This window comes from Manacus vitellinus, unplaced genomic scaffold (genome assembly GCF_001715985.3).
Source record: "Manacus vitellinus isolate BGI_N305 unplaced genomic scaffold, ASM171598v3 scaffold_8_pilon, whole genome shotgun sequence".
Taxonomy (NCBI): Eukaryota; Metazoa; Chordata; class Aves; order Passeriformes; family Pipridae; genus Manacus; species Manacus vitellinus.
Genome location: NW_021940864.1, coordinates 24,379,506 through 24,392,896, shown reverse-complemented (window position 1 = coordinate 24,392,896; position 13,391 = coordinate 24,379,506). Strand labels below are relative to the sequence as shown.

Genomic DNA, 13,391 nt, shown 5'->3' with positions numbered 1-13,391 from the left:
AACTACATGACAATGATCAGAATAATTTCTATATACCCAGCTTGTGAGGACTGAGAAATAGTAGCAGCCAACTGCTATGAAACTGGCATGCTACTTACAGCATATCTGCATTTTAACAAACATTACCACCAGAAATCTGCTTACCCTGATAAAATATTCTCATACACTTTTCACTGGGCTGTTTCAAAAAACCTACCAAAAGTGACAAAATAGGATGCAAAATGCACTTATAACATGAACAAACTGATATTCACAAGGTAGTTGTAAATTACTATACATCTCAAACATCAATCCCAACTGTACCTGCCACAGCAAACTCTTTTTCTCTTAAAAAAAGAGGAAGTTGTCATTACCAAAAGGCCCTGAAATTGCCCCCAAAGCAATTTATTGGCAGTCTTCAGACAGGCTGATTCAAGCCTGGTTGATTTCCTTTGCCTGCTGTTGTCTCTATCAGAATGCACTCCTTATTAGAAATAAAATGGGGAGATACAAATGTGAAAATGCTGTATTTAATGAAGCACTCTATAACTGAATTAGTGTTCTTCAATAACTTGTATTCCTACAGTTTACACAATGTCTACCTTTTTCTTTCCGAAGAAATAAACCTGGTTATTTCATAGACTTTTCTTCTCAGTTTTTTCTCTATAGTTCTACTAATATTTTTAAAAAGTTTTCCCATATTCAAGCCTCTGGGTATATTTAAAAACATCACTAAAAATCATAGCATGCTGGCAGAAACTAATAGAGCAAAAAAATCAAGAAATCCTAACTTTAAATGCTTCTGGTTAATACAGAACAGAGAAAATTAAATGCACTCCTCAAATTCTTCTAGTGAAACAGATAATGCAAAAGGAGGGAACATGCTTTCACTTTAAAACCTCTTCTTTTTGAATTTATTTTCTATGCCTCAGTCTGTACCAGCTGCACCAGGGAAATGCCACCACCTGAAGAGGAGAGATGTTTATGTAAAGATGAGCTTATAGAAAAGAAAATACACTGCAATCTCTATAGCACATGATAGCAAATTTCTGCTGGTAGCTGCTAGGTTTGGAGGTGTGCCCTTCTTTGTATTATTTGTATTTTTTTTTAAAATTGTCAAGGAAGAGAACTTAAGCTCTTGCACTAACATTTGTTTTACCAAACAAATCACTTAAGATCCTTGGCCAGTGCACGTGTGAGTGACACATGACTTGTCATCAGAGATTCATTACAAAGCTGCACAGTTGGCTTACATGAGACAGAGTATTAGATGGAGCGGGGGACTTCTCCCATCAAACCATTTGGGAGATGCACAGCAGGTAGGTAAATAAAGTTAGAAACATCTACTTTTTATGTGATAATTGTAAAACTCAGATGCAGATCTACTCTTCAATCATTTTATGTTCATCCAAACAGCCATCTAGGAAGAACTGTGTGATACTCATGGCAGTACCAATAAGCCACAGTGGCAATAATTTTTATTTATGAAAAATAAACCAGAGTTTGTGAAGGACTTGCTGGAAATCTAAAAGGTCATTCTAAATTAAAGTTTCTAAACATAAGATGAGCCAGAGGAAATGAACCGTGAAAATCATGAAACTGGCATGATCTTGCATTCACCTCTCTCTTTTCACTGCAAATGAATTAAAAGCTACCCTCAAAAAATTGTTTCCATTATCCTCTAATACCTTTAAACATCAGATTGCCACGGGAGGACTCACACATTCACATTCCACAAAAACCTCAATGCTTCTACATGACAACTACCCTGTAATCTTGAAAACACAGATATGACAACACAAAGTTGCCAAAATATGTAATTTTCTTTTGAATGAGAAAGGGAAGTGTAGAAAGCCTACTCACTATTTTGCCAAACAAATATTTTTTTACTTGACGCTTAAGCTGTAGAAGCATAGAAATACTGTACCAGCATGTGTCTGTTTTTAAAGAATCCAGTTTAGCAAGACTCATGATCTCAGATGACTGAGCACGGTGTTGTGACCTGGACAGCTCAATCAGCAATGAAAGTTTATTTAGATTTATAGCAACAAAATATGGACAGGCAAGACTCAAGGACACTGGGTAACATGCCCATAAACAAAAATGAAGAAAAACAGAGCAGGAAATTCTGCAATTTCATATATGCAGATGTATACATATATACATATGTACAATATACATTTAGACAAGATGGACAACATGTATACGTAAGGATAATATGTGTATTGAGCATATGTATGTATGTGTGTATATAAAGTTGCAGAATTTCCTGCTCTATTTTTCTTCAATATGTATATTGGACATATATATGTATGTATTTGGTTGCACAAAGATATACAGAGAATGTAGTTAAACCTTGTAACTAATTGAGAAAAAACAATCTAGCCTACTCTGCTTTTCTCCTTCAAAAATCCATGTCTGTTCAAGGGCTCTTGTGGAGAACTTTGCTTTGCAATAAGCCTTGAATATTCATAAAATGGAAATTGCTAGTTATAGAGTAGGGTGTGGGTCCATATGGAAAATGGTTATGTCCTTAGTTTCTAAAAACCGAGAATAATTAAAAGAACTAAAACTTAGTAACTAAGCACTGTACAATACTCTTGCCTTTCACAATGCTTCTGCTATTTTGGGGCAAATTTTCCCAAAATCAAATTCCAAAGACTTGAGGACATGCAACTTATTATTCAGACAATTACTAGATTATAGTTACTGAAGCTCCTCTGAAATTCCACTTTCATTTCACAAGTGGAGAAAGCAGATGTAACGATGTCCCTTCCCTTTCACAGACTATCTTTGTGTACATTCTCTGGGGCAGTGATTTGCTAAGAAATGCTGCCTCTTGGCAATTTTTTAGCAATCAGACCAGCCAATAACAATATAGTGTTTTAGCATGAATAGACAAGCTTGACAGAAAAATCTATCAGCTGTTCAGCCCCCACTGCTCTACAAATGAGGAAATGACTGGAATATTAATTGCCCTTAAACAGAAGTAATTACTCACTTTTGTAAGACTACTAGCAGACAGAAATAGATAACTAGAATAGAATATTATGAAAAATGTTCAATTTTTCTGGCTTTAACTGTGTATTTGAGGATGAAAGAACAAATCCACTTCTTAGATGTCTCTTCTTTCCCTGCTGAATAATATCTTCCAATTTTTACTTTGCATGTGAATGTGGAACAGTGAATGGATTTGATACTTAACTGTTGAAATCCCAACGTCTAGTTTCCTATTTTTTGTCCTTTGTTTGGGGTTTGTTAGGCTCTGCTGTTTTGAAGCAAATGATATGTTGAATTTTTTTTCAGACAAAACACTTTTATAAGATTCATGCACATATCAATTCATGCACACCCTAGAAACATCTGAGGCACTGTCTCTTTGAATACATCTGCTTGAATGACAGTACATGGGTTTGAAGTTACTTAGGCAATAAATTTAAATAAAGTTCAGCTGCATAATTACATTGTGAAAAAGTCAATACTTTGATATTCCATAATTTATTCACAAACCATATTCCAACATTTATAAGCACTCTAAAAGGAAGGGTTTGAATTAAATTTTCTATTCGTCTGCTCACCTTAGATTTTCACTATTTTAAATGGACATGCAGCAAATTTATTCTGAAGAAAAGCTAATGTATGCTGTGCAACTAAGCTACAGGCTCTTCCAAAAGAAGTAGAATTTAGTTGCTCAAAATACCAGGCTTTGCCTATTACCTACCAAAAGGCATTTTTTTACTGCACAGCATCAACAGAACTAGAGAGGAAAGCCAAGAGCTTGTGACATAGCATAATAGAGTTGATTAATTACAGTTACCTGGCTGTCATTTTAACCCCATTTCATGTCAGCTGAGCTGCTTCTTTCAGCTAAGAATCTATTTAGTGGAAGAGATATTCTCACAGCCTATCAATTCTTTGATATCTTACTTTCACAAGTGATACTAAATGGAAACCTGCCCTAACCGCATTTCTAAGAGGATTGCTCTCAAGAATAAAGTTTTTGTTGGCACAGCATCATTGTAATGCATGTCTGTCCTATTCACTGTGATTTATGATTTTTCCTATTGTTCTTTATTGCAGGAATCTTGAACACCAGTCCTTCCCAAGATTAATTTTGAAAAGCTATGAATCATCTGATACTATATTGTTCTTTATAAGTGTAATTCTATCCATCTACTTGGCTGCAGAATTAATCCACATGCTTGCTCTTTTATTTCATCAGTTGCATCAAGTAGAAAAGAACTATAGATTTATGAATATTCCTAAATTATGGATGTGCTAATATAGGTACATTTTGGCAGCTTTCTTAGGATTACACAATTACATCCTTTCCGAAGATGGAAGTCAGATGAGTATGTGTTGAATGTTATCTAGTCCAGGCATACCACCACTCTCAGAAAACTATTGTATTGGCAGGAAAATTCCCATAAGAAAATGAATTTTTAGACTAACCAAACAAAATAGGTCTGCTACAGGGAAGGGTCGTAGTTCTATAAAATTAATAGTGTAACAACAAGAACAGACTGCTAAAGTCCCACTCTTTTGTTAGGCTAGAACATACCTGGCATGCTGATGGATGACAGTGATTGAGGTCCCACTGGGAAGATACTATGTCAACAGACTTTTCAGCCATATTAAGCAAATTCATCCAGCCTTGGAAAAGAGACAAATGGGATGGTGCACTGTCTGAATAGTTGATCCCTTCAGGAATATTTTCCACAAGAGCAACCCTGAGAATAGATAAGGAAAAAATAACCACTTAACAAAAGCACTTTTCTTTATTAAAAAATTCCAGATTTTAAAGAATGTCGGGTTTTGGGCCTGTGGTTCAACATCTGCTTCGAGAAGCTTTCAGCAGTGTGCCACCCACAACTCGCTCTGAAGTTGCTGACTGTCATACTCCACACTTCCCAAAACAATAAAGTGCAGGTACTGGTAATGCAGCAAAATGAATTAAGCTTTTGAAGCTCTGCAAAATTAGCTTAAACATAGAAAAGCTTACTTCTTTCAACACAGTAAGTGGGAATCAGTCCTTAAAGCAAGGATGGGAAGAATAAAACAATCTTTTCTTGTTTTACCCTCTCATCTCTGCATTTAGTTTCTTCTCTCTAAGGATGTGGCAAGATGTAAACTCCCTGGTATTCTCTTAGGTTTGCTTTTCTAGCTGACATTTTATTACATTGTAGTCTTGTACATATGAACTTTTCCTTTCCAGTTGTTCTAAGCTACCTAATATTTCTGCTTTTACCTGTGTAAGGCTCTAACTGGGATCCAGTGGTTAAAAAAGAAGAATTATGCCCTTCTAATTTCCTGTTTTTTTTCTGAAAGGCTCTTTGATCTAACTGCCTATAGTACTCAAAACATTTGTAAAAGAGACTACGTACATTTATATGGATACAAACACATCCAAGAAGTGAAACAAACATTGAAGTAAAATGACAGTTCAAAATATGCTCCTCTGCTTCGGGGAAATGATGTGTGTCATTCAGCATAGTGCTCCACTGCTAGATTTCCTTAAATTGCAGCAGGTAAAGCTTCTCTCTACACTCAGTGGAGGAATTTGGAAATAAAATGCAATTCAAACAAGTTCCCCAATTCTGCCTTTAGGTAAACATACTGAATTTTCAGCTTATCCAAACAGCACTTCTATAAGTGTCCCCAACATTTACCACTTTTACTGTGAATCATACAAAACAGATGTAAGAAAGCTGTAGTAGGAACTTGGAGAATACTCCTCTTCATTGTATCCAAGTACATCAAGCATTTCCACACTGGTTTTGTACTTGTTAATAGCTTTAATTATTAACTCCAGTAATAGGAATATAATTTGTAAACTTTAAGTAAATCATTATTGAAAAATTCTAGTGTAAAAGAGAATTGTAAATGTTTTGACTCTTAGAAAAACAGATTAGTGCAGTATATTCTATTAATTCAGTGGACCCCAAAGGGTTTACATGGGAACTTTTACAACTATTTCAGATTATCAAGCATGTTTGTAAAGTGAACCCATGAAAAGACTGAATATTAGTACTCTTAAACAATGTAAAGAAAACCCAGCAAGAATTGTGATAAAGTAAACCTGTGGTCATTATAGTACTCTTAATCTCCTGGCCAGGCAAAAAATTCCCCATCAAACTAGAACAGGCACAGTTCTTCCTTCCATTAAACATTCAAGTATGTTCTCTTATTCCCTAAAATCTGTCAAACAACATACCTATCACTAAGCTGCAATTACCAGTGATGCTCTCCACAACTGACTATGAACACTTTATTCTATTTTTAACATGAAACTTCTCTATGTTATAGTAATGGAGATGTAACACCAGCAAATAAACCGCAAAACGTTAAAAACACAATTTGATTTTTTTACTGTCTTTAGAGTATATTTTATTCTAAAACATACTACCTACATTATTTACAAACTTTTTGAAATAACTAGTGCTCTAAAAATTTAGTGCCTTATTAACCCATTAAAAAATAAACTATTTTACTCTAACACTCAAGGTTTTTAGCTTATTTCTGCTGCATATAATCCTGTTACAGAACTTAATAAAACTTTTGTTAGATCCCTTGAGACCCTGGTTAATTCTTTTTCAATAGTTAACATTACTAATCATATTGCAGCTCTCAGCATGTCCGATGTTTCCAGAAGAATTTTATGGAGAGTTGTAGGATGGTCACCTTCAAACAGCAAGAAATTGAAGCTCAGAAGATAAAGTGATCTCTACAAGGACATAAAAACACCCTTGATAATCCATGGGAAAGATGAGACACGAATCCATATCTTTCTGACATCTTCCATCCCCTACTCAATCATGTGTAGATACAGGAAAGAGTTATTCTGAATATTCTTCAAAGACATTCTTCATATCAAATGATTATACAAAAATAAAATAATCTGTCAAATGTAGTTCTGGTTTAGATAAAATTTAAAAGTGTACATCACTCCCTTGACACAAGTTCTGACCAAAATTTCTCAACATTAGAATATTGTCTGACATGGCACAGTATTTTCCAGTGGAACTTATGCAAATGAATACACTGGAGCCCACAAAATAACTGATAGGACTGAACCTGTCACAGTCATTTCCAGTGGCTTTTAGTAGTGTTTCCTATGGGCAGTTTTCTACTGAACTAGTGTCTCAGTGGAAAGCTTAACTTCCATTTTTCCTATCTCTGTCTTTGGCAGGTTGAAAGCTGCCAAAAAGGTAACACTGTCACAGAAAGGCTGAGATGATATGGAGACAGAAAAACCAACCACACAAACAAAAAAATCAACAAAATGAAAAAAATACCCACAACCAAAACCACCCATCCACATTTAATCTAGCTGGGGCACTAGTTAAAGAGTTGTTTTCAGAGTTTAGACGTACCTTTAAAAATGAACTGATTCTGTCAAAAACTGCCAATATGTTCCCTTACCCAATCAAAACTCAACACCAAGCTCAGAAGTTATAAAAAAAAGTCAAGTACCAAGTTTTTACACTAAGTGACTTTGCCTTTATAATCTTCCCTTTTTCCTTGGCACAACAGCAAAGTTCCAGTGCTCAGTCAAGATGAGTTTTGTTAAAACTTCTGTGCAAAAATTTGAGTTTGCAAAGCCCCAATTCCATCAATAAAAGCTAAATTTAGCTTTCTTTTTTGTTCCAATATGATCCACAAAGAAGTTTTTCAAATTTAGTATAATAAAAAACTTACAGGAGAGAAGGTTATTCACAGACCTTGAGGAATACAGTGTATTTGGATAATTACATGGTATATCCAGTAAAGAAAACTCCAACTGTGTGTTATATGTAATATTTCCTCGGTAATTAATTATATCTAATTCTTCATATAAGAGGTTACAAAATCTGCTAGCTGTGGATTTCAATTTTAAACAAAATATGTTTCACCCATTAAAGTAATTTCAAGACAGAACTCAAGAGTTAACAGTGAAATGCAAAGCAGCTAAGATTGAACTTAAAATGGACCGTAAGCTCAAACTTAGTACTCAAAAGTTCCTAGATTATTAGCACCTGAGAATGTATCAAGTTCTATAACAGTCCTCTAGCACTGACCATCTCAACTAGTGATGCACATGTATGTGTGTTCACACATGCCCACATTCCTGAGTATATGCACACTATAAAAGCTCTTCAATGACATTTACTTGTCTGCTTTTTGAATTTTAGTCCAGAGATGTCCAGTGACAAAATCGTGGGATGCTGAATGCTTGGTTCAAGATTATTCTTTGAATTAGATCTGCGGTGAATGTAGATAAATTCAGATTTTTGGTATTCAAATATATTTTTCTGCAGCTGAGGTACAGAGCTTTATTTGAATGTTTCTAAATACATGGTAGAGCAGAGTAGTGTGATGTTTAAAATCAAAGGCTGTTCTCCATGTCTTCATAATGAATACGTATTTTCAAGATGGTTCCATGCACTCAATGATAAAAGACTGTAATGAACATATTAACACTTATTATTTTGAGAAATAAAACTGTGCTGGAATTTTAGAGACCCATAGCACCAGTCTCTGTTTTGAAGGAAGTTTCTTCATTTCTTGGTTGTCTTTATATTCAGAATACGGTAACCAGTCATGAGACAGAAGGGTAAAAATGTAAAAACCTGTTGTACAGGAAGCCCGACTAGATAGTCTAAACCAAGTTTCCTAACTTCCCTGTTCCTGGACATGTGAACTGCAAAGTAGTGGGGTAAAAGGGGAATGATTTGACAGGGTTGATAATATGAATGTATATGGGACTACCAGACTATTGTGTTGGAGCATATAATGAAACAGAGCTATGGCTAGAGGATACAGCAAAGCAGCATTCCTTCTAGCTGTGCTTCCTTAAGCCAAGGAGGACACACTGGTCCTGGGCTTCTGCTCATCATCACAGGAGTCAGTTAGCGACTCCTCACTCACACTGCTCATGTGGGCCAGTGTGGCACTAGGGCACCCTGACATAAGAAAGGGTCACAGCAGTTTACATTACAAATGCAAGAGATGCACGTGCTTTGCTAAATTACATGTAGCTAGAGCCAGTCAAGCTGGCCTGCACCTACTTCAAACATTTTGACAGATCTCCTAAAAGGTGGCCTAAATTCTGTGAATACCATCTGTGACTGGACTCAGAAGACACAGGCCCCTTCAGCCAAGTGAGTGGCCTTATCCTGTTTAATATGCAGCTGCAGAAGGTGGCTGTGGCACAAGAGTGGGAATAAAAAGCCCTGACAACTTCAAATGTTCACCGAACTCCAGCCTTAAGCTCTTCAGCTAATGCTCAGAATTAGAAATTACCTTTCAACCTCCCCCTTCTACGGTTGCCTCTTCTTTGCTCTTAGTCTCCTTTCATTTTTTCTTATCGGTCCATAGAAAAAATGGAAGTATGCTAACTGTATTCCAAAACATATTAACTCCTCACCACTTAGGTCTTTTTATATTTTCCAAAATCAACTTGGAAATTACTGTGCCCCCATAGTGGTTTTTGTGCCCACTCATCATGATGTCTACAAGCCAACTACAGCATGCAGACGTGCACAATACCTCCATTCAGCCTGGCAGATTTCATGTGCCAGATTCCTGGTTGGTACAATATAAAAAAATAAGATTTTCAGTCAGCACCTATGTCAGTGGGACAATATTGGTTTTTACCAGTTCAAGATTAGAGTCAATTCTCTAGGCCTTTAGAATAAATAGTTAGAAGCACTCCAGGACTACCTCTTCTCTTTGGACTGCCCCATGGATTCATAGATAAGAAAAAGATGATCCCTCCCCCATCTCATACCATCATCTTCAGAAAGATATTTGTGTTGTAACATATCATAAGCACATAAGTTTCAAAAGAAGAACCCACCATACAAATTCACAAGTCATCAAAGGTTTATTTAAACCTCAAATTAAACATATTTTAGGTGATAAAATGAAGTTTTCATAGTTGCATTTCAGATGCAGCTTTTAGTTCTCAAAGGCAAAACTGCATCCAAAAGAGGGAAAAAACTAACCAGATATTTCATAATGTCACTTCACCATGCCAGGGACACTATTTCCCTGGTGTCAAAGAAAATCTGAACCTTAATCATAAATTCAATCTAGCCTGCCAGGATCATTTTACTACTGGAACCAAGACAGCAGTCATATAAATTATCAAATGAAAAAGGAGCACGAGGAAGAATAATTAGCAAACACTAAAGATCTTCATTTATTTTACTGGCATGACTGATATTTGCCTCAGTTCAAAAAAAACACATAAATAAAGTACAATGAGCTCCAAGCCTTTAAGTAGCCTTATTGATTTTCTTAGGACTTCTCATATGCTTTATGCAGACTTAGCATTTGTCATGAATTATGCAGGTCAGTCCAGCTCAATAATGATCTTTTCCCTACACTTTTACGTATCCAGGTGCAAACCAAAATAATCTTTATCAACTGCCCTTGCTCCCTAAATTGGATGCTGAAATGACAGCATGTGGAGTTTCGTCCTCTAGACTTCAGTCTGGTATTTCTCAGCAATCCAGCAAAGAAGATATTTCACAGGTCCTGAACATACAAATCTAATTCAGAGCACACTGTAGGTGAATTTCACATACAAGAAGGCACAATACAGAGGTTAAATGTTGCAATGTTCTGCTCCTGGCTGTCTTTTTGCAAAACATACATAAGCCTTGGGTATATGTGTGAAATATATTTAATGGACACAGACTAAGAACAGAAACTGCCATCTGTTCTTCATATATATTTCTGTAAGATGCTCCCATTAGGCTATTGTTAGGGCATGAAAAATCATGATAAGAAGCTCTAAAATTTATCTGTGGTACATCTCTGTCCTCATCATGTCTAAAACATACTACAAAATTTTTCAGCACCTTATCATGTGCCAAAATAACTTCCCTTTAGACTGTGATTTCACAGTAGTGTTTAAAAACAACAGAGGGAAAACAGCTTGCATTTTGATCTCATTAAAAAAATACATCGAGAAAGAAGAATGTTGTATCAACATTTGCAGACGACTCAAATTTATTTGGAGTCACAACAGCACTGCAAGAGCTCATATCTGCTCTATCAAACTTCAAGTACCATAACAAGATTCTCTACAACCATCACAACTTCATCCTTCAGTTCTCTTATTTCCCATCATTTCCCTAATTATTTTTTCCCAGATGTTTATTCATTCATTCCAGCTCATTGTGGAACCCTTTGTGATAGGGAACAAAGACAATTTCTCTCATGGTTACCCTCCACCATGATGATGTTTTACATAATGAAATTTAAACTTTACTGTTAAGTGCTCAAAATGTATCATATTGAATGAACAGTTCATTATGGTGAGATTTTCTTTCTTTTTGCTCTTGAGAAAAGAAATGCTAAGAAGAAGCCAGAGTAGAATCAGCAGCATCTTTCTGTGGGGGTCACTGGGTTTTCTAAAGACAACAGGTCTACTCCTGAATTTTATTCTTGGGCATTTTCCACATCAGAAAAGTTTGCTCCAGCCATGTGCCATCCTTTTTTTCACCATCTTTTGCTTTAGTTATTCCCTTATTTGAACTCTTCTATTTCCCTGGCTCCTCCTCCTCTTGCCTGCCTCTTCTGCGCATCACATCTTACATGACCTCTTTTGTTTTGCTTCTTCTGGTTAGTCTTCCTCTCAATAAATTTCCTCCAAGTTGATCAGCAGAATTACTTAATTGGCAGAAAGCATAGTACTGATATTAAATCTTCAAGACACAGTTCTGCGTATTCTGTCCTGTTCCTCCACCATATCTGATTTTGTCCGGGTAGACTGAAAGTTCTTAATTAGTGGCACTTCTTGTTAGCCAAGCAGTAGCGACAAACACAGCAGGATTCATCTTTGGTAAATTCCTAGGAATTCCTGTATTAAGCAGCATTAAGTTTTTCAGAAGGAGCACGGGCTCTGAAAAACCTCCACTGACAACATAAAATTTCCAGGGACACACTTTCAAGTACTGCTACCTAAATTGTCATCATTCAAACTTTTTACATCAGAGGTCTCATGCAAATCTAATTTGGCTTACTGTTTTGGGTGAGAGTTTATTTGTATATGGGGTTTTTTGGTGGGTTGTTGTTGTTGCTGTTGTTTTGTTGGTTGGTTAGTTGGTTTACTTTTTTAAGGGAGTTTACAGATATTTTGGCAGTTTCCTAAAAAGAAGAGACAAACCAGTGACAACTAAGACTTGTAATTACTATCTCTAATGATAGCTCTTTGAAAGTTTGTTGCAGCTTACCTTTAGCTGCAGTAAATAGAAAACCAGATATATTGCTTTAAAAATCTAAGGCATGAACAGTGTAAGTAGAAGTTCCAAACTCAAATGGAAAAGGTTTCCTGGGTGATCAAGTCTCTCTCCTTGCTACTTCAGACAATATTTCATATGCTTTTATTCTTACATTATCCAGATAAAGAAAAGATAGTAGGACAAGGAAGGGATTTTACCACTACTTGTCATACTGGAATATTTTTTATCCTGCTGGTTTCATAGGCAGAAACCTGCTTCTTTTGATATCCTTTTACCTGCTCTATCCTTTATCCTCAATAACCCAGATTCCACCCTATAATTTCTCTCTCCTGTTGTATTTTCATGGATTACAATAATTTCCCTTTTTAGCTTTCACCCTGCACAATCAAGTGCCTTAAGTGTCTTTTTTATTATAGCGACTCTTCATTCCTAAAACCTTCTCCTACTAAGCACGAGTTCAATCTTCTTGATTACTGATGGTCAGTTACACATATTATTGCAGATTAAAACTTATCAATGCCTTTCAAGCATTGATGGCATTAAATACTTGGCACTTCTAGTTTCCTCTTACCTGATGTAAATAGCATTGCATCTATCTCTAAGCAATTCTGTCTCCTTTTGTTAGTTTCTCTAAGGAATTGTTTCCCTTCAATAGTATGAAGATGAAAAATTTAGTAAAATTGCAGTTCGACTAATGCCTGGGAGAGACAAAAATCACACTGGTACCAAAATGGTACTTATATCCCCATGAGAAACCAAAAGATACATTTAAGATTCATTACAGCCTCACAAATTTTAAAAAGTGTTTTTCCATTCTCAGTCTGAGGAAAGGGTATTTTTTGATCACTCAACTATTTTCTGCCTTTGGATCATGTATCTTCTTGTTCAAATTTAATTCTAATGATCTCCGTAGGGAAATATACCTTTAGGAGGTACAGGAACAGTCAGCTGTTACTTTTGTCACATATTTGTCAGAAAACTGACTAAACCAGACCTCTGTCATTCCCTACCTCCGCATGACTGCTGTAATTGGTGAAATTCAAAGAGTAAAACAAAGTAAAAAGATACAAAGACTAAAGAAACAGACCAATTAAAAGCCAGATGGCTGCTGAAACATGAAATGCGCATAAGAAAAAAAATCTTCTTACAATGTTTTTCTAAAACTCTAAGCAACACATT

The 13,391-nt window shown here is 35.8% G+C and overlaps 1 protein-coding gene across 1 annotated transcript in view; it reads right to left on the bottom strand.

Annotated features, from left to right (window-relative positions):
- PLD5 (phospholipase D family member 5) overlaps positions 1 to 13,391 on the bottom strand; it is a 171,589-nt gene that overhangs the window by 61,521 nt on the left and 96,677 nt on the right. The window contains exon 3 of the mRNA XM_018085375.1: positions 4,541 to 4,709. Within this exon, the coding sequence (XP_017940864.1) occupies positions 4,541 to 4,709 (169 nt within the window). The remainder of the gene's footprint in view (positions 1 to 4,540; positions 4,710 to 13,391) is intronic.